General features: G+C 35.6%; 1 protein-coding gene across 2 annotated transcripts; it reads left to right on the top strand.

The window, feature by feature from the left end:
• Positions 1–207: 207 nt before the first annotated feature.
• Positions 208–7853, top strand: LOC110658266 (uncharacterized). 2 transcript variants are annotated; one of them, XM_021815802.2, is made up of 6 exons: positions 208–643; positions 1516–1608; positions 1955–2188; positions 2961–3063; positions 4408–4637; positions 7032–7246. In XM_021815802.2, the coding sequence occupies exons 1-6, from the start codon at positions 339–341 to the stop codon at positions 7108–7110; spliced, it is 1044 nt and encodes a 347-aa protein (XP_021671494.2). In that variant the 5' UTR covers positions 208–338; the 3' UTR covers positions 7111–7246. The 2 variants fall into 2 exon arrangements, with proteins under 2 accessions (XP_021671494.2, XP_021671493.2); XM_021815801.2 differs by lacking the exon at positions 7032–7246 and adding an exon at positions 7277–7853 and having other exon boundaries at positions 210–643.
• Positions 7854–22974: the final 15121 nt, after the last annotated feature.

The following is a 22974-nucleotide window of genomic DNA, read 5'->3' on the forward strand; positions in this document are numbered from 1 at the left end:
TTAAAATTAAATTATATAGGATTTCTTTAATCTAGTTTAATATTTGAAGAATTAAAAAAAATGGTTTAAAAGCTTATTTAATTTTTGACCGATAATTTAAGGCCCAAAATAATGTTTTAGTTGAATTTTAAAATAATAGGGGCTTAGCAGTAATTATGATTAAAATTTACCTTTTTATTTTTTAACTTGCAAAGTATAAAGCCGCATTGTGTCCGACCCGATCCGTCCCCGGCCCGGCAATGCCATCACTCTCTCTCTTCCATCCGGCCTTAGAATGAAAGCATAAAACTCTTTGCTCGAACTCCATTTTCCTCCAACATTCTCTCCGTTGCACTCCTATGGCAACAATTCACAAACCCATAAGGCTGAAGCCAAAACCCAAGTCCCCAATCTACACTCTCGTGATCTGCATAGCTGCAATTACATTGTTGTTTCTGTTTTCCACAGATGGGTTTTCTTTCTCCTCCCAAATGACATCCAGGAAACCCCAGAGGGTGAAGAGGCTACATTCTCTCCATGATAAGTACTTGTATTGGGGCAGTAAAATTGACTGCCCAGGCAAGCACTGTGACTCCTGTGAGGGTTTGGGTCACCAGGAGTCCAGCCTCAGGTGTGCCCTTGAAGAAGCAATGTTTTTGAACAGGTATGTTTGCATGCATTGCTTAAATTTTGTGTCTTTGCGTTGTTGGGTATTTTTGGTTTGGTGGATTTTGGATTCTGTGCTCTGTTTTTGGATGCGGGCAAACGTGGGAAGTGAGATTTGGAATCGTATAAGAGTTTTTCTTGTAGACTTCAGTACTACTGCCTTACTGGAATACGTAAATTTTGGATCTATTATTATTATTGCTATTAGTTTAATTACTGGGAAAATGTAGGAAAAGGGGGAAAAAATCATGTAGTTTTGTGTTTAACATATTTAACTTTTGGGATCTGGAGAACTTGAATTTGGAAATTGAGTTCTTTGCATCTTTTTAGCTTCTAGATCATTTTATAGGAATTTTTTTAGCGAATGTCTTAAGAGCAAAAAAAAAAAAAAAAGTATGGATATTCTTAGTTAATTGCACCAAGACTTATGTGGGACATAAAATCAACCAATTTTGGTAGTCTATAATGATAGAAGAATGTATTCCTTTTAGTAAAATGGGCTCATTCTTATCCTCAGCTCTTTTCTTACTGTTTTTCTAGTCGTAGGGTTTACCCCTGTTTATATTCTGTATCATCATGTTAGTAACTTGGTATAGATGGTGCATTTCTAATTTGTGCATCCTAACACAGTGGAATTGACAGTGTGAAGATATTCCATCCCTACTGGATCCAAAAAACAAATTCAGCATGTTAATGTATTACTGAGTGCTTTTATATTCTCTTTGTCAATAAATCAACTCAATTCATCAACTAAACCTTATTTCCAATCTAGTTGTGAATGTGATCAGTCATATAGATGTTTTAGCACTAAGCTAATAGAAAAGTACCTAATTTGATATTTCTCTTTCAATTTTTATTATCTTGCTGCAGGACTTTTGTGATGCCTTCCACAATGTGTATCAATCCAATACACAATAAGAAGGGGATCCTTCATCATTCTAACAATGCAAGTTCAGAGGAAAGGTATGTTGTTGAAGCTCTTTCCCCCAGATTATCTCTCAGAAAAAGAAATTGCCATTCAAAAGAACTAAAAAGCATGCAATCTAGAGCACTAAATCCAACATTGCACATTGTGGAATACGTGTTTGTGCTATGGTCCTGTTGCAGGACTTTTGACTTTAGCAATAAGATCACCCTTCATAATCCTTGTTATTGAGAGGAGTTGTTTCGTTTCTTGTCTTTGAATCCTTATGGAATGGGGAGACTGAACTTTAGCCATGCATTTGTTTCATCTTTTACTGATATATGCACATATAATCAATCAAAAAAGTTGATTTTATAATCTGACCTTGTTCATTTTATTTGGTAGGTGGGCTGCAAGCTTTTGTTCCATGGACTCTTTGTATGATATTGACCTTATATCTGAAACTATACCTGTAATTTTGGACAACTCAAAAGTTTGGCATCAGGTATTGTCAACAAGTATGAAGTTGGGAGATAGAGGAGTTGCCCATGTTGAAGGAGTTAGTCGGGTTGATCTCAAAGAGAAAAGTCGCTACTCAAATATCTTGCTCATTAATAGAACAGCAAGCCCTCTTTCATGGTAAGTTAATTATTATTTTGGCTTCTTCTTGCCTGTTTTCATGTAAAACTTGGAATGGGGCATTAATTGCAGGATTATGATTCATTTGGGTATTGGGAGGAGGAATCATGAGGAAGAAGATTGGCATGTTAATTTTTATTAAAAATTAAAGAAAGATCTCTTTGTTGTAATTCATCATAGATCGCTTAGTATGCTTTCTGAAATTAGCAGAATGACTCCTATATTATTATTGATGCCTGTTTTTCTATAAACGTTTAGTTTTGAATTGAACTTCTTGGTGTATTCTTAGTGAATCGATTGGGTGTATTCATGCTTTTCAAGTGGTCTATAGAAAGTGTAACGTTTCTAGTTGTTCTATTTATGCTATGGTTTGGGAGGGGGAGAGAAAATGAGAGGAAAATGGGTCAAAGGACCCACAAATTTGTTTCTTGACATATAGGTCCCACAGACCATTTTCTCTCCCCCTCCACTTTATCCCCTCTCCCAAGCACAGTATAATTGATTTGTTATATTAGAATTTTTGGTTTTTATGGTTGGATAAACCATTCTACTAAGCTGGTGTCAAAAAATGATGGTTCAATTTCTCCATTCAGAGAAGGGATTTTTATCTCTCTCTCTCTTGGGGGGTGGTGTGTTTGGGAGAAAAAGATAATGGGAGATTGTTCTTGTTAATGTGGTTATTTTTTGTAAGATAATTTTCCATACTGTTCAGGTTGAGAATTTTTGAATCCTGCAAGTTTCTGTATAGCTACTAATCATGGTGGTCATTTAGGTTCATGGAATGCAAAGACCGAAACAACCGCAGTGCTATTTTGTTGTCATATTCATTTCTTCCTTCAATGGTATCAGAGAAATTAAGGGACGCAGCAGAGAAGGTCTGTAACATTTAATATTGTCAACCATTACCATATAAAATGAAAAAAATTGTGTGGTTAAGAAGAAGTGACTGAAAAAACTAAAATAAAATAAAACAGGTGTAAGAAGTTTTGTAACCCTGTAATTGCTTTCTCCTCCAACCCTGGTGGTGCTTGAAACATGGTTCTTGAGATGAAATTTATAAGTGTAAAATTTATCTAATGGAATTTCTCCAAGTTGTTGCATGATATGGCGTTAACTTGAGATATTTTGGGAACCTCACGCATCTCTGCCCCGAAACATGTGGTGTATTCATACAAAAACAAAAACATTTAGAACTTATAGATTTATTATTAAGAACTGAAATATCTTGTATGAAAAATTTGCATTTGAAGACATTCAACTATCTTTATTGTGGAACAAGCCATCTGATTTTGTTTTATAACCCAGAAAAAAATGTGGCAGTTGATATGCTTCGATTTTGTGTCTCTGTTTGCTTACTTTGCATCATTTGTTGTTTCTTATTCGCATATGTGTCAATGTTTAATTGTGTAATCCTTGTCAAGCCTCAAAAACCTCCTTTTCCTGAACCTGAAAGTCCTCTACGGATCTGTGAGCCATTATTCCTCCTAGTTCTAAAACCCTACAGCACAATGTTTTTGAAAGAAAAGCTGACTGTACTAACTCAGTTGCTTGAAGTCATATGAGAGCCGTCAGTGCTTTCCTATACCACCTTCTAGCTTATCCAGTGGAGTTGCTAACTGAAGTTCTCTTATATTGTTGTTTGAACTTTGAAGGATGATGAACAGTTCTGAAATTTAATGATGCTGCAATTAGTAGTTGAATAGGTCTCGGAGTATGTTTTGTTGGTGATTCTATGGGGAGCCTTTACATGAAAATGCCATTCTTTGATGAAGAAAATGGTGGCAAAGGAGTAAGATATGTCAAACCATCTTTAAATATCTGGCAAAGTAACCTGGTCATTCTTGGTAAACACTCTGAAGTATGTTCAGGATATTCAACCCATGTGAAATTGGCATGCATTTCTCAAATTCAATGCTTCACGAGTCCGATTGATAATTCATGGTGTAATAAACTAGTGATGGTTGGGTCAAGGTGTTGTTATATCCAGACAGTAATAGTTTCTTTTTGTGACTTGATTTTGTTTTTCGAACATTCACCTATGTAAGTAAAGTTTATGGTATAATCTTGATTCAAAAGAGGAAATTTGTAGTTTTCAATCAAGTTTATGCTGATTGATTCACGTACGTTTTGCTTTGAATTGTTTCACGTGCTGCAAAATGTTTGTTGACACTACACTTTCATTGATTCAACAAGCACTTGTGATTTATTTCTCTGTGCAGATTAAGGCACATCTTGGTGATTATGATGCTATTCATGTTCGACGTGGTGATAAAATAAAAACTAGGAAGGATAGGTTTGGTGTTGTGCGGAGTCTACATCCTCATCTGGACAGGGATACTCGCCCAGAGTTCATACTTCATAGGATCGAAAAGTGGGTCCCACCTGGACGAACTCTTTTTATTGCTTCAAATGAGAAGACAGCAGGATTTTTTTCACCTCTCTCTGCCAGGTAAAATTCTCAAACTTGTATGAGATTTGCATGAGTTAGCACTACTGTTGATGTTTATTTGGAATGTAAAACCAATTATTTCTTACCATTGAAGCACAAATCTGGGATATGGATGCATAAGCATAGTATATGACAGTAAGGAATATTTCTATAACATAAATCTAAACTATAATACTCCAAGAAATAATTGTGTATTTAAGTACTTTGTTTATCTTTTTGTTATTTTAGATACTCTATTGTAATTTATCATTGTTTGATGCAGCAAAGATTAGACTGTAGTTAAATATTGCATGTTAAAATCATCACAAATCTTCATTGAGAGTTTGAAACTCTTTGATATAAGATGGCTGATATGCTTATATGTAAAGAAGATGAAAGCATCAAAGCTCTTTAGCCTAAGTTGAACTTGACTATACAAAGTGAAACTAGTGTTGGTCTGTTGGACGGATCAGTTGTGATCAGTTGATGGCTCACTTTTCTACACTTTATTTTGTTTTAAGCCATGCTTTTCTGAACACTTTAAATTAGTGACTAATTAGAAGCCTGTTTAACTTATGCTTGGAATTAAAGAAATGTATGTTCATTTTGTTCTGTTTTGCGTGATGAGAAAAACTAAATGAACGGTTTCTTAAGCCAAGTCACAATCTTTTAAAAATTTTTGCACTTATAATGACCTTTCTTTGCTTTTCAATTTAATTTTTCCATACTTCTGTTGAACATGTTCCCAAATTCATATCTACTATCTAGGAGTAATCAATACATGTTTGATATGTTTTAGAAGTCGATATTTTTCATCAAATGGCTACATTTACTGTCAGATACAAATCGTAGCAACTCCTTTAAGGAAGTCTACGGATGACACTTTATGTGGTCATTAACTGAAACCTAGAAATATCCATGTTGAGGAATTTGGCCAACTTTCTCGAAAAATAAAATAAAATAAAACAAAATAAAGGCCAACTGGGATGCATAGGTGTTATCTAAGTTAGGCATGTGAAGTATTATTTTGTGGTCTCCATTTCTCTGTCACTAATCCAGTCAAAACAAGAACCACAGTGATTTGAGTCACAATATTGCTTGGGATTAAATGGACTTGCGATTCTTCATGTAATTGAGGTGAGTTTGCTTGCACAAAGATAGCAAGCTTTTTCAGATGTCTACTGCAGTCAATTTTGTTATGCCATTTGGGTCATTCCGTGTTATCACCTATAGGCTTGTACCTGTTAGCGAAAATACCCTTGAACATGCACATACAGAGATAGATAATAGAGAGAAAAGCGAACACAAAGATTTATGTGGTTCGACAATACTACATCCATCATTTAGCCTAATGCTTTTTCACTACTGAAAGGAGAACATTACAGCCCTATTTATAATAATCTAATCCTTGTACACCCTGGATTCCTAATATAAAATAGGATTTACATAATCAGCCTCAACAATACAAAAATACACAAGACCATCATGCCAGCATTCTACCCCTCATGGTGGAGCACCTTCCCTTACCTGGCTCCTTGGTGAGCATTAAGTCTTTAATGAGCCATAACTCAACAGTACCTCCCTGAGAAGTTGTTAAATTAAGTACAAACTCAACTTAACAATGCCTTGCAAACATTTGGAGGTTTATTACGTAAAACAAATTACATTAGTATCTACAGGACTCATTTTAAATTGCAGAAATATATTTCTCTGGAAGTTCTCTGTTATTTTAAAATTATAAACAGTTAGCATTGAATCTCTACCTCTCTTCTCTCTCTCTCTCTCTCTCTCTCTCTCTCTCTCTCTTCTATATACAATATATACACCAACAATATTTTGGAGTATGGCCTTTGCTACATGCTAATATTCTGTGTCCAAAATGTCTATTCAACTAGAGTTTCCATTTTATGGGAATTAGAGGCTATCAGCCTGGCCCCTGCTCTGAGCAAGTTATGCAGTCCCAAGACTCCCTGTCCTCATCCTTCATCCTAATTATATTATTAAGGTGTTACTGACTTTATGCAAAGGATGGCTTTGGGGTAACAGTAAAGTGACTCCATTTGTGACTTGGAAGTCACGGATTCTAGCCACGGAAACAGCATCTCTGCAAAGCAGGGGTAAGGCAGTGTGCATCAACCTTCCCCAGAGCCCACAAGTGTGAGATCCTTGCACACTGGGTCACCCTTTTTGGCTGACTTTATGCATATATCAATTTTCTGTACTTCATCTCTGAATTCCTTGACTCCACAGTGGATGTTTAGTTGTGATTCTATGAGAGGCAGATCTTATGTCTGTCGGTAAAATTTATTGCTTTTATCAGATTTAGAGATATGGAGTTGAAGTTTCTCTCTAATTAAAATCCCTGATCCAAAAAGTTCAACATACTAAATAATTACTTGGAGTTTGATGGGGCAGGAATTTGATGAACACTGAGCATGAGTCTACATCCATCCTCATTGTGACTACCTGGTTAGCGTTTCTGGGAATCTGTTAACCTACTACATTTAATTGCTAATTTGTGTTTGCATATAAGGAGGATATACTTTGTATTAATGAAGTTTTGATGCTCTTTTTGTCACTTGGACCAATATGTTTTTTTTTAGCTGTATTTTGTATAAATAATGAAACTAATGTTGAATTTCTGGCGACTTGAATTGCAGATATAAATTGGCATATTCATCTAATTATAGCAGTATCTTGGATCCCTTGATTGGGAACAATTACCAATTATTCATGGTTGAGAGGTATATAATGATGGGTGCCACAACATTCATTAAAACTTTCAGGGAAGATGATATGGATCTCAGCCTTACCGATGACCCTAAGAAGAACACAAAGAAATGGCAAATACCAGTTTATACAATGGATCAATAGAGAAGCTGATGGCAATATAACCCATCACTCTTTCTTTCCTCCATTTTAGCCAATTATTCCTCTCAATGGATACTGTAATAGCCTATCTGGTCATTCTACGATGTTACGGTACCAGTTTGCACTTGGCTTGCATATCAGAATCTTGTAGCTTCAACAGAGAATTGGTATCACGAGAGGTACAAAGAGAGGCTTGCTGATTTTTCCAATGTAAATTGCAATCTGAATTGAAATCCAGGTTTTACCTGTTTCTTTTTTCAAATATATTTGTTATTATTACAAAGAAGTTTTCTGGAGAAAAGACAATTGCTCTCAATCTAATAGCTATTGGTGAATGCATATAGATAGAAACTATCATTTTGTAAATTTTTATTTCATTTTGTTTTTTTTATTTATTATTATTATTATTATTATTATTATTATTATTTTTGTATTTATTCAATTAAGATTAGCAAGTTCTTTCAATTAATTAAGTTCATATATTGAACTTTCCTTTGCCAAGAAATACGGTACTGTTAAAGCTACAATTTGACTAATTCTCTTGCCTTTGCCGTGGTTTGGGTAAATTTTACTTCTTGTCTTTGAACTTATTAATGATTCACTGTAATGCCCTTAAAATTCAACTTGCAACTTAATGAAAACTAAAAATCAATTTAAAACACAATAATGTTCTTATCGACACTAGATTGTACTTAAATTCATGTTAACATGTTGATGTGGCCTTTAAACGGACAATTTATATTTAATTTTATGGATAAAAACCAAGTTTTCTACATATTTTGAAATTAATTTATTTCTTCTATATAAATAAACGAATGGATAAGTACTCCAACTCCTTCGTTGTCCATTCATTTTAAAAATCAACATTTGTAGTAAAAGTGCATTAGAATTAAAGCATGTTCACCACTTCCTAGGATCCGTAGTATATTTCCAATAGAATTTGAATTTGTAAATGACCTATTTTTTAGGGAAAAATTTATAAATTCATCATTTACTTTACTTCGCTTATTTTCATTATAAAAAATGCTTCTAAAGCACTTCATTCTTTCAGTGGATACTTCTCCATCTATATAAGGAGGTACTCTACCTTCTCCATCTTCAAGCTTTTTTTCACTGTAAAATCTTCAAAAACAGAAAATAAATTCAGAAAACCAAAAACTATAAAATTATAGGAAGAAGATGAGTATTAATTTAGAAATTTACCTTGGATTTAATGAATGAGTCAAATAATGAAAGGAAGTGTTGCTCTTTGTCCAACTATTAACAAAAATTTGATGAACTACATAATAGAAAAGAGAAAACTCATATACTTGCTTTCCTTTATGATAAAAAATAACCTTTTTCACCTTTTCAATCATAGAATGCCATAATTGATAAACCAAATAAAAGTATGGCTTATCTGTGCCACAAACTCTAATCATGTCATAAATGGGTGGAGTAAAAGCATGAATGTAATAAATGTTTTTCCACAAATCCTCATCCACCACTTTTTCATGAATGAATCTAGCTCTGCCTTGTTCATCTTTTCATTATTGTGCCCATTAATCACTCACAACCATTGCTTCTAAAGCATACCTAATGAGTTTAAATCTTTTAAGTATCACAATAATAGAAGCAAAATGAGTGTCAACAACTAAAAGCAACTTCAAAAGAGTAAACCGTTTGTACATTGCAAGCCTCATGGAATGATTCATTGTAAAGCATCCCCATGAATTTAAGTGATACAATGACACATGTCATAAGTTTTTTGATTAGTTTCCACATTTTAGCTGCACAGATATTTTTCAAAGCAAGATTAAGAGTATACACAACATAAAGAGTCCTATAAACATGTAAAAACATTCCTTCAATGATTTCTTTAGCACCCTTACAATTCTGGGCATTATCAGCAATGACTTGTAACGCTTTTTGGTGGCCAACCTCATCAATTAGTTTCTTTAACAAATTAGCAATAAATTGCTTGTCTTTTACTTTACTAGAATAACTGATAGATTTGATAAATACAGGACTAAATTTAGAAACAACCATAAAATTAATTAAAGGCCTCCTCTGGGAGTCACTCAATCTATTACTCACAATACTAACACCTTTTTCTAACCAAGTGCTTTTAATAGGTCCAAGTAACCTGTAACACCCCTACATTCATAGCCTGTGCATTTCATTGTTCCGGTGATCGGTGTCAGTCCAAACAATTAGGAGAATTAGGACAATGTTTAAGTCATTTAGAAAAGCCTGAATAAAAATTTATAGCGATTACCAGAAGGTAAATTACAAATAAGAAAAATAGAGCATAAAAAGGTAAATGAGCCGGGGGTCACAGCTATGGGTGATCGTACCGGGAAGTGATTACGCGGTCAGTTGTAACCCTAATTTCGTACGGGACATTATGACACTGCAGTCTTAGGAATTATTGCGAAGCTAGTGGAAATGAGAAAATCACAGAAAAGAGTTGAGAACAAGGTCAAATAATTAGATCAGGGTTCAGAAAGAAATACAGTGTGATTGGTAAATCGAATCAGACCAGCGATGGACAATTTGGTCAATTCACCCTTAGAGGTGACTCATGGCCTAAATGTCCATTAAAATGGAGGAAATTAAATTTATGAAAATTAGATTCCAAGTAAAGAGGTTGGTGAAGGAAAAGAAAATTTAATTTAAAAGTTTATGACATCATCATGCTTACTTAGGCATGATTAGCATGATATAATTAAATTGGCAACACTGTGATTTATAAATTATTTTGACAAAATGGTATTACAAAAATTGACTTGAACTTTATGAATTATCTTGTGCAATGGTTTAAATTTGTGTTTACGGATATATGTTTTGATAGTCAATATCTTTAAATTTTTATTGTGCACCACTGAGTAATCATTACTCAGCGATAGCTTTTATTTGCTGTTGCAGATAAGGGAAAAGATAAGGTAGCAGAGTGAGCTGCTAAGTTGTCAGGGGAGTTATTTTAAGGATTTTTGTGCGGGTATTGCTTTATACCCTTGTAAATTAGTTGATATAAATATTATTTTGTTCATATGTATCTATGTAGTTAATTGAGTAGTTGTACCTTAAAGTCTGTAATAATATTATTTTTTATTTTCTTTTTGTAAATGGAGACTTATTTATGTAAATTAAGTTAAATGAAATGATAATGATTTTTACTATACTGTCTTGAGATTGTGTTGAATTATGTTGAAATGAGACTATATTGGAGTTTGGGGTTGAAATAAATTTATTGGGAGTGTTTTTACAGGTGTTAGAAGAAACTACTTTTCCCAATTGTAGACGACACTCTGCCGAAATTTTATAAAATTTGCGGAAAATAAAATTTACCAAATTTTTTACTTAGTATTTAAATTCCAATTAAAGGCTTTTAAGTAATGCTTTAACATTATTTTACCAATTAAAATGAATTGAAATGGTTTAAAATCTCTTGCAGTGTATTTAATGAATTATTGGTAGACGAAGTTTGATGATTCATTGAGTATACTACAGGATCATGTTATGCCTTACGGAGGAGTAAGGTGTGACATGTTTTAGTAGTATCAGAGCCCAGTTTTGAAATGAGTTTTGATTATGAATTAGCATATTTCCTTTGATAAGTACAACTGCTCAAGTGTCTTTATTTGATACATATGAGATATTTACATCATGAATATGAACAAATGGAGATAAACCTCCTTGTGTTTGTTATCAAGGAGTAGATCAATCATTTGAAATCGGAATGGAAGAAGGAGATGATTCCGTCGAGCAATCTGTTGTGTCACACCCTCCTCCTCCGTAAGATGTAACATGATCCCGTAGTACACCTAATGAATTACCGTACTTCGCCTACCGATAACATATTAGATATACTGCAAGGGATTCTAAAACAATTTTCGTAAAATTTAAATCATTGATTAAAATCTGGTGTTATAAAATTTTTTCAAAATTTCAGCAAAGTGCCGGCTATGTTTTGAGAAAATAGTTCTTCAAACCTGAAAAGGAAAACACTCCCAATATATTTTCTCAAATGCATCTCCAATAACTTCATTTCAACTCACAATTCAAATCTCAATAATCAAATCAATTCATTTTCAAACCAATCTCATCATAACGAACATTTCATTGATTACAAGACTCAACATTTATATCACAATAATTTACATTTAATTACATACTAAAATATTTTACAAGAGTTTTTATACAACTGCTCAAATAATTTACATACATATTATTACATGCATATATCAAAACCTGTGTACATGGGTATACCTGGAGCTGATTTGAATGTCTCTTCAAAGAAGCTTACTCAATTGCTCTATGCTCTTTTCACCTGCGACAGCATACAAAGCTATCGCTGAGTGGTGAACTCAGTGGTGCACAACTATAAATTAAAACATAGTACAATATACCTTAACAAAAATTACAACAAATAATTTGGAAATCTGGATACTCATCAAATTTCAAAACTCAAAATATTCATTGCCAATAACATAAATCATTTGTATAAAATGACTTTGATCACAAAATTCAATTTATCAAATCATAACTAACCATTTAAGGTAATTCCAACAATTTATTGAAAATAAATATTAATTCCAATAAAATCAATTATACATAAATCCCATTTGAAATCGAAATTCTTTATCTCAAAAGCCATTCTTTATCTCACTAACTATGCAAGACTAATACGAAAGGGTCATCTTCGGGGTGATTTAACTCCCTATGGTCGGGGAGGTTGAATCGGATTCTAACTCTCTATGGTCGGGGAGGTCGAATCATCGTGCACAGTACACATCACAATAATGAATATTTCAAAAGGGCCATAACATAAAACTTAGAACTAACCTCTAGTAAGAGGAGAATCTAAACCTGTACACATACCATGGTAATCAAAACACAACTAACTCCATTGTCTTCTCAACAAATGATAGAGACGGGTAATAACCTAGTCAAGCATCTATAGTGAGATATAAAACAATATCACAATCCTTTTAGTGAGCATAAATCACAATACAATTCGATTCAAAGTCAATTCCAATATCCAATAATTTTTTTATGCTCATCACAATTCAAATCATAAATTTGCATTTTTTCATGCAAATTGCCCATCACAATTTAAAACATGTTCTATCACAATTTTCCAAAACATAATTTATTCAATCCACAACAATGCTTAATATTTGTGGAAATACTATTTCACAAAGCTAAATTCATACATATTATAACAATTTCAATTATCATTGAATTAAATCCAATGCTTGTTAAACATAATACATAAGAAAAATATGTTATTTAATCATATGAAATATTCAGAACAAAATCAGTTAAAAACTAGTTGTGCATAAACCTGATTTGAGTCGCCCTTAGGCCTTGACTCACTGTTCCTTATGCTTCTCAATATCCTTTTCAACTGAAACACACAATTTAAAGTGTTTCAGTACCCAATGAATTTGTTTCCAACCATAAAATCCAATATCTAAATTTTCTTGGTACTATTCCCTTCAATTCATTTCATTAGTCAACTTATAATGTTGACCCTTGATGCACCCTAAGTGAGTTAATTCCAATATTACCAATATGTTACATTTTAGAGCCCTTTAGTGTTGGTATATGTTACTAATTTCATTTTCAAGTGTATTGTATTTTATTGCAATTTACTGGATTTCGGTGTACTATTTTGACCTAGCCGGACGACCTAGTTTCCTCGGTTTTCGGGTTCTGGTCCAAACTACAAACTTGTAGGTCTATGTCTTATTACAAGCGGGGCAAAATTTCAGGTCATTTTGAGTTGTGTAGACCAAGATATGATTAATTTACCAATGCTGGACAGAATGCACTAAAATGGTAGGCTTAGGTCATTTTTAGGTCACTTTTGGTTCGGCCAGTTTTGGTACCTAAACTTGTGCAAGCTATTTGGCTTGGTTCTAGCCATTTCTGGGCTTTGGTATCCTCATAAGAATTGTAGATATATGTCTAAACTATTCATGGTAAAAATATCAGGTCATTTGGACCTGTTTTGAGCAAGTTATGTTCAAAACACTAACTGCTACCCAAATGGTCAATTTTCAGGCTTTCAAGTCACTAATCCGGATTTGGTCATTTTTCAAGTCACCTTCTAGGCAGAATTTAGGAAAGCTTCCTTCATGAAAGTTGGCACATTTTGTGCCTAGTTTCACCTCCAATTGGTCTCATACCAATTGGGGGTGTTACAAACACTCTGTGTGATATGCCTTGCTCGGCTTCATTGTAGACGGGTGAGAGGTGTCACATTTAGTGGTATCAGAGCGCTGTTTAGGCATTTTTGGGTCTAGATAGAGTGCATACCATTATATTGCATTTATAAGAGTTGAGGTGACACTAATGCAGATCTGTTTGTCTTTGATTGTTTTGGTTAGGATATGAACTCAACCTCACAGAGAGCAGTTGATGAAGAGGTGGAAAGTCATGCTCCACCCATGGCAAAAGCTGGAGGCAGGGGGAACCTACTCCACTAGCACAAGAGGCACCTGCATAGCCTCTGCAGGCCATGTTTTAGCAAATGGCTGAGTTTTTCAGACAAATGCTAGAGTTATGCCACCGATACCACCTCCACAGCAGAAGTCTCATCTGGAGAAGATCAGAAAATTTGGCGCTGTAGACTTTCTAGGAATGAAAGAAAATGACCCCGTGGCAGCTGAGAAATGGTTGGATAAAACCAGAAGGGTACTGAAGCAACTCTACTGCACCCAGAGTAGAACCTGGAGGGTGCTGTGTCCCTGCTCCAAGATGATGCATATCAGTAGTGGGACACAATATCCAATGAGGTGCAGCCAGATCAGATAACATGGGACTTCTTCCTTATAGAATTCAGAAAGAAGTATGTTAGCAGTCTATATTTGGAAGAGAGAAGAAGTGAATTTATCAGACTAAGACAGAGGCAGCTATTAGTGGCAGAATATGAGCTAGAATTTGTCAGACTGAGCCAGTATGGAAGGGAAATAGTACTTACAGAAGCTGAAAGATGCAGAAGGTTTAAAGAATGATTGAATGACAACATCAAAATTATGATAACAGCTTTAGGGACTTCAAATTTTGCAAAACTGGTGGAAACTGCACTGAAAGTAGAAAGAGTCAGAATTAATGAGCAGAGTAGAAGGGATAGACAGCAGAAGAGAGGTTCGGGTCAGACCAGTGCATCATCTACTCCTGGTAAGAAGTTCAGAGGTCCTCTTGCTCAGAGTACTAGTCAGCCACAAGGTCAAGGCCAGTCCCAAAGGCCCAGATCTCAATTCACACCGAGCAGAGGCCAGTCCACACCATCAGTGGGTAGCTTCCCAGGGATGGTGTTCAGGGGACTAGCCCCAGTAGTCTCTTCAATGTATCCACACTGCCAAAGGTGGCACAAGGGGGAATGTTGGCGAGTGACTGGGGGTTGCTTTCGGTGTGGGTCTACAGAGCATCAGATTAGAGATTGTCTAAGGAGTACTACTACAGCTACTCCAGTATTAGCAAATAGGCCTGCCCCTGCAGGTCCAAGGGGTAGAAGGCCTGGTAAAGCTGAGGCAACTGGTACATCACAGAAGCTGGCAATAGAGTCAGTTGAGAGGCCAGAGGCTAGGGCACCTGCAATGGCGTATGCCATAAGAGTTCAGGAGGAGCAGGACACTCTAGATATCATTAGGGGTATGTTCTCCCTCTACAACACATCTGTACATGTATTGGTGGATTCGGGATCCAACCACTCATACATATGCATTAAGCTACCAATAAAAACGAGAATCCAAGTAGAGGAAAGTGACCAAGACATTCTGGTCACTAATCCACTAAGCCACAGCATGGTAGTGAATAAGGCGTATAAAGGTTACTCATTGAGGATTCAGGGGTATGAGTTCTTGGTAGACCTAATTGAATTGCCTTTCTACGAGTTTAACGTGATCTTGGGAATGGATTGGCTATCGCGTCTTCAGGCAATAGTTGATTATAAATTAGAGAGGATTTTTCTGAAAACTTCTAAGAATGACGAGATAACAGTTGTAAGAGAAAGGACAAATTTTCTGTGTAATGTCATCTCAGCCACTGTTGCAAGGAGACTGATCAGGAAGGGTTGTGAAGCCTACCTGGCGAATGTGGTTGATACTAGAAAAGCTAGATCTAGTCTCCATGACATTTCCACTGTGAATGACTTCCCTGATGTCTTCCCTGAAGAATTGCGTAGTTTACCACCAGAAAGGGAAGTGGAATTTGCCATTGAGGTACTGTCGGGTATTGCGCCAATCTCCATTTCTCCTTATAGGATGGCACCCACTAAACTGAAGGAGCTAAAAATCCAGTTACAGGAGTTACTGGATAAGGGGTTCATACGCCCCAGTGTTTCACCATGGGGAGCTCCAATGCTATTTTTGAAGAAAAAAGATGGGACTTTGAGATTATGCATTGACTACTGGCAGTTAAATAAAGTAACTATGAAGAACAAGTATCTATTGCCAAGAATTGATTATCTGTTTGATCAATTGAAGGGAGCAGGCATATTTTCCAATATTGATCTCAGATCAGGGTATCATCAGCTATGGGTAAGGGATGCAGATGTGCCTAAGACTGCATTCAGGACTTAGTATGGGCACTATGAATTTCTGGTGATGCCGTTTAGTTTGACAAATGCACCAGCAGCTTTCATGGACCTTATGAATCGTATCTTCCATCCATACCTAGATCAGTTTATAGTGGTCTTTATTGATGATATACAGGTGTATTCTAAGAATAGAGAAGAAATAATGAGCATTTGAGGATTGTTCTGCAAACTCTAAGAGAGAAGAAGCTATATGTTAAGTTGTCCAAGTGTGACTTTTGGTTGAGTGAGATCTCCTTTCTTGGACACATAGTACAGCTGACGTAATTAGAGTAGATCCTAAGAAAATTAAAGCAGTGATGGAATGGAAGCCTCCTAGAAATGCAACTGAAGTCAAAAGTTTCTTAGAGCTAGCTGGGTATTACAAAAGGTTTATAAAGGGGTTTTCTTTGATAGTTGCTCTATTGACCAAGTTGCTACACAAGAATGTGAAATTTGATTGGGATGACAAGTGTTAAGCTAGTTTAAAAAGGTTGAAGGCTATGTTAACAGAGGCACCAGTGTTGACATAGCCAGTATCTGGAAAAAACTTCATGGTCTATAGTGATGCCTCACATAATGGGCTAGGGTGTGTATTGATGTAAGAAGGGAAAGTGGTTGCCTATGCTTTCAGGCAATTAAGGCCACATGAACAAAACTACCCTACTCATGATCTCGAGCTAGCAGCAATCATATTTGCACTGAAGATATGGAGGCACTACTTATATGGGAAAAAGTGTTATATTTACACAGACCACAAAAGTCTAAAATATTTGCCAACCTAGAAGAAGCTCAACCTTAGATAGTGAAGATGGATTGAGTTCCTGAAGGACTATAACTGTGTAATTGACTACCATCCTGGGAAGGCAAATATAGTTATTGATGCCTTGAGCAAAAAATCTATTACAGCACTGAGATCTTTGAATGCCTGTCTGTCATTGGCTCAAAATGGAGCTATCTTGGCTAAGTTGCAAGTAAGACCAAACCTGCTGCAGCAGATCCGGGAGGGACAAAAACAAGAAGAGAAACTAATGGCTATTTTGGGCAAAATCACAGAGGGGAAGGAGACAGAATATGGAGTAAGAGAGAATGGGTGTTTGTACTACAAAGGAATAGTGTGCGTACCAGATAATGAGGAACTGAAGATCAGCATTTTGAAAGAGGCACACACCAGTGTTTATGCTATGCACCCTGGAGCACAAAAATGTACCATGATCTGAAGCCTCACTACTGGTAGCCTGGTATAAAGAAGGACATAGTCAACTATGTGACAAGATGCTTGACATGTCAGCAAGTCAAGGTAGAACATCAAGTTCCATCAGGTTTGTTGCAGCCTATAAACATATCTGAATGGAAATGGGACCGGGTCACTATGGATTTTATCAGTGGTCTACCTCTCATTCAAAAGAAACATAATGCAGTATGGGTGATAGTGGGTAGGCTAACCAAATCAGCACATTTTCTGCAAGTTAGGACTGATTTCTCACTGGAGAAGCTAGCAGAATTGTATATCAGTGAGATAGTTAGACTGCATGGAATTCCACTTTCCATCATATCTGATAGAGACCCAAGGTTTACATCTAGATTTTGGAAGAAGTTCCAAGAAGCCTTGGGCACACAATTCCATTTTAGCACGGCTTTTCATCCTCAAACGAATGGACAATCATAATGAGTAATCCAGGTAAATTTTGAAACTCATTGAGTTATTGTAAATAACAAATTGAAATGATAATAATGACATGAAATATGTGATAGGTCCTTGACGACATGCTGAGAAGTTGTGTTATTGAGTTTGAGGGAAGTTGGGATAGATACCTCCCACTGGCAGAATTTACATACAATAATAGCTGCCAAGCTAGCCTTCAAATGGCTCTGTATGAGGCACTGTATGGGAAGAGATGTAAAACACCATTATGCTGGACTTAACTGGGCGAAGATAAACTTATGGGATCAGACCTGGTGAAACAGACTGAGGAGAAAGTGAAGCTAATCAAAGCCAATTTGACAGCTGCCTCAGATTGACAGAAGTCTTATGCTAACTTAAGGAGAAAAGACATAGAATATGAAGTTGGCGACAAGGTGTTTCTCAAAGTATCACCATGGAAGAAAATATTGAGGTTTGGGAGAAAGGGTAAGTTAAGCCCTAGGTTCATTGGCCCATATGAAGTCATTGAATGTGTGGGTCCAGTGGCCTATAGGCTAGCTTTACCGTCAGAGTTGGACAAGATCCACTATGTATTTCATGTATCCATGCTAAAAAGGTACAGATCAGACCCTTCACATGTCATCTCCATGGAAGAAATTGAAATCCAACCGGACTTGACATATGAAGAGGAACCAATACGGATCCTGGCCCGAGAAGTGAAGGAACTGAGAAACAACCAAATCCCACTGGTGAAAGTGCTTTGGAGGCACCACAACACTAAGGAGGCAACTTGGGAAAACGAAGAGACAATGAGGCAACAGTTCTCTCAACTGTTTGCATCAGGTAAATTTCGAGGATAAAATTTTAATTAGAGGGAAAGAGCTGTAACATCCTCACTTTAGCTAGTCTATACATTCTACTATTCCGATAACTAATATCGGTCTGAGCAGCCAGAATGTATGGAACTATATTTAGACTAGAGTGAGAAGTCATAAATAACCCAAATAGTGGTAAGAAAAATTTAGGAAAAATTTTAGAAATAAATGCACTAAGGTTAAATGAGTCGTAGCTCCAGCGATGGGTGACCTAACGAGAAGCTACTGTGAAGACAACTAGCAATCCTAAACCTCGAGGAAACCCTGTGAAATAATTTCTAGAACTCTAGAGAAAGATTATTGGGGTTTCGATGATAATAAATTGCTAAGAAAACATGAGGAAAATTAAATCAATCGGTACAGGAGATTTTGGCTCAATAAGCTAAACGAAGGACATTTTGGTCATTTCATCTTCAGAGATTATTTTTGACCAACTTTTCCAATTGAGTAAGTGAGATTTATGTCATAAAATATGAATAAATATTGATGAAAAATTAATTAAAAAAATAAGTAAAGAAAGAAGAAAGGAAAAGAAAAAAAAATGGAATTAAATTAGATTTATGACATGGGCATGATGTAATTAAAAATCCCTAACCAATCAAAGTTTGACAAACACATTAAAAGAGATAAAAAGAGAATTAAATTAAATAAAAATTGGTCATCTTCCTCATTTGGTTAATCTTGGCCGAACCATCTCTTGGGTTTTCCTCCATGGATGCTTCTTGAAGCTCCAATTTCCCATTAAAATTATTCATATTTTCCCAATTATCAAACACAAAAACTTGATTTTAGACCTAGCTTAAGAGATTAGAAGCAAAAGGGAGAAGAGAAATTGAAGTTGGCAAGCTTGGGATTGGTTCATTAAGAGGTTAGTGTCAAATCTTTCCTCTCTCTCTTCATTCTTAGTTAGATACTTGATTTAAGTTAGAATTTGTAAGAAAATGGAATGAAATTCATATGTATCTAAACCGTCAAATTTTGGCAGCCAAGAGAGGGTGAGGGTTTTGAGGGTTGAGTTGCAATTAAGCTTGTATATTAATGTCAATTAATGTGTATACATGAAGTAGAGTTGAAATTTTATGAGTTTTGCATGAGATTGAAACTTTGATCAATTAGGGTTTGTGATAAATTGGGGTTTGTTGTGTTTTGAAGCTTAATTGGAGTTCTAATGGTCAATTAGTGACCTTTTGATATGGTATGACCTAAAAAAAAAATGACTATGGCAATGCAAATTGATTTGGAATGCGGCCCCTATGGTGCCAGATTTTCTGGACTTGAGTCCAGTGTGGTTTGGTTGTAATATCTGGACTTGTGTAGCTCCAATTGGTGCAAGGCCAATTGGAGGTGAAACTAGACACATAATGGCACATTGTTTATTGAAAAAGCCCTGTCTAGAAAACCAACTTAGGATGACCTAAAATCTGCCTAAATCCGGGTAACTAACCTTCTGGACCTGGAAATTAACCAAATAAATAGTGTTTATTCAAATGGTCATAATTCAGTGTAGAAATGTCCCATTGACCTGATTTTTATGTTAATAAAAAGCTTAGACAATTTAGAACAACTTTCATGAGGAACATAAACCCAAATTCTGACCATAACCTAATGAAATTGTCCCCCAAAATCACGACACCAAAACTGCCAGAACCAATTTCTGCCCAGAAATTCTGGGTAATGGCCAATCCGGCCTACCATGGGAAAAATGACATAACTTGAGCTACAAAACTCCAAATGGAGTGATTCAAAAAGGGAATTAAATAAGACATAATAAGGAAAAACTTCGATGAAGATAATGTGGTCAAATTTCTACTATATAAATGTCCAATGGAATAGAAAACATAAGCCATGGAATCTGAAAATTTGAAATAACCTTTAATAAGCTTTGAAATGAAATTTACAATAAATGCCAACAATTGGAGAATTCAAAATGTGGTATATCGGTGTCATTAGAACAAATATACCTATTGTTAATGAAAAAGTCAATATTTTGGTTGACTAGTAAGGTGAATAGTAACTCCTAAATATCAAATACAATGAATTACACAATTAACTTTGTAATATGCCCTAGTATGCTTAGTATGATTGGTTTGGATAGGTTGGCATGCCAATAGGGTTCTAATAGCAGTACTGCATATGGTTTTATACCATTCCATGATTTATGGCATTTAGTGCCATTTTGTAATATTATGGTCTATAACCATTCTGCTATGCTTGATACACTTGGCCTTGTGCCCAATGATTATTACAACTTATTAGCTGTTCTGTTGCACACCTGGAGACACTTTGTGACCGATGGTGTGATGGCTCGAGGTACTTGGTACCCAGTGCCAGTTTACCCATTTATCCAATCCGATCAATTTTCATAAGTTACTTGGGCAACTAAATTAATTTTTAATAAATTATTACCAAATAATGAACATAAAAAGTATCAAATTGATAATATTATTGATAATTACCAAAATTTTAGGTTGCATAAAATATCAAAAAAAATACCTGCATATTTATTTATTTTAGTTTATTTTTATTTTATATTGGCACCACTAAGCCGTATTGCTTAGCGCATCACTGTTTGCCACGCATAGGTACTAAAGACACAGACAGAGAGCCCAGCAGACCTCAGACTGGGTGAGATTACAGATCTGCGTGAGTCCAGGCTCACCTCCATTATAGTGAATCCTTGGTAGGACCCTTAGGCATCTTTTGGATTTTTGTATTTTGCATTTTGTAACAAATATTAGTTTTTGTTATGTACATTATAAACTCATGTAATTATATGATGATGTTATTATCTATAAACTTTATTAATAATTAAAGTCTGAGTATTTCTTTATGAATTGGGCTTTAGTATGATATGAAATAAATTGGGTTTTGAAATATTGAGATGAATGAGAAATTATGAAATTGTGTTGGTGGTTGACTGGAATTAATGATATGATTATATTTGAAGTGTTCAACAGATTCAGAAGAACTGTTTTTCCAATTTATAGTCTGCACTCTGCCGGATTTTCTGTAAAATTTGCGAAAATCTCAAATTACTCAAAATTTCAACGTATGACATAAATGTTATAAATTTCACTTAAAAGCTTTTTAATCAATAATATAAGAACTGGAAATTGTAATAAATAAGATAAGGTGCTCCGGTAATCTATGTGACATGCCTTGCTCGGCTTCATTGTAGACAGGTGAAGGGTATCACATAATTTGCCAGATACCTCCCACTAACAGAATTTGTATACAATAATAAGTGTCAAGCTAGCATACAAGTGGCACCCTATGAAACATTGCAAGGGAACGGATAACTATGGATTTTGTGATGAGACTTTCGAGGACACAGAATAGTCATGATGCAGTATGGGTCATAATTGATAGACTAACCAACTCTGCTCACTTTTTGCCAGTCCGGATGGACTATAGTTGGAGAGATTGGCCAGGCTGTATATAAATGAGATTGTAAAACTGCATGGAGTGCCAATATCAATTGTATCAGACAGAGAGCCCTAGGAACTAGATTGAACTTCAGTACGGCATTCCACCCACAGATAGATGGCCAATCTGAGAGGGTAATTCAAATATTGGAGGATATGCTATGGGCTTATGCGATTGAGTTTGAAGGTAGTTGGGATATACGCTTGCCTTTGATTGAGTTTGCTTATAACAACAACTACCAATTAAGCATTGGGATGCCTCCATATGAAGCTTTATATGGCAGAAAGTGCAGAATTCCCCTATGTTGGGATGAAGTAGGTGAAAGGAAGATGATTGGGCTAGAAATTGTTTAGCAGACAGAGGAAAAGATCAGATTGATTAGAGATCGACTCAAGGCTGCGTTAGACCGTCAAAAGTCCTATGTTGATCTGAAGAGAAGAGATATTGAATATGCAGTGGGTAATAAGGTATTCCTTAAAGTTTTTCCTTAGAAGAGGACATGATGAGACAACATCCACAGCTGTTCAGAAACTGATGCTAGGTAAAATTTCGAGACGAAATTTATTTTAGTGGGGGGGGGGGGGGGGGGAGGGGAGAATTGCAACACCCCTATGTTCGGTAATGTGTTCTACTGTTCCGGTGACAGTGTCTGTCCGGACAGCTAGAATGCCTAGAACTACACTTAGATATGGGTGAGGAGACATAAATAATTAAATACAAGAAAAGAAAATACAAGAAAAACAAAGAAAAAATAATAGCAATGAAATGTAACCAAGTTAACGAGCCGAGAACCATAGCGATGGGTGACCGCACCGAGAAGTTGCGGCGTGGACCATTGACTAGCCCTGGACTGCGAGGAACCCTGAAAAATATTTTTAAGACTTAAATAAACATCTATTGAAGTATAAATGTCATTAGAAATATCAAAGAAAAATTAATTAATTAGTACAAAGAAAAACGAGAAATCGAGAAAAT

Source organism: Hevea brasiliensis, chromosome 5 (genome assembly GCF_030052815.1).
Source record: "Hevea brasiliensis isolate MT/VB/25A 57/8 chromosome 5, ASM3005281v1, whole genome shotgun sequence".
NCBI classification, from domain to species: domain Eukaryota; kingdom Viridiplantae; phylum Streptophyta; class Magnoliopsida; order Malpighiales; family Euphorbiaceae; genus Hevea; species Hevea brasiliensis.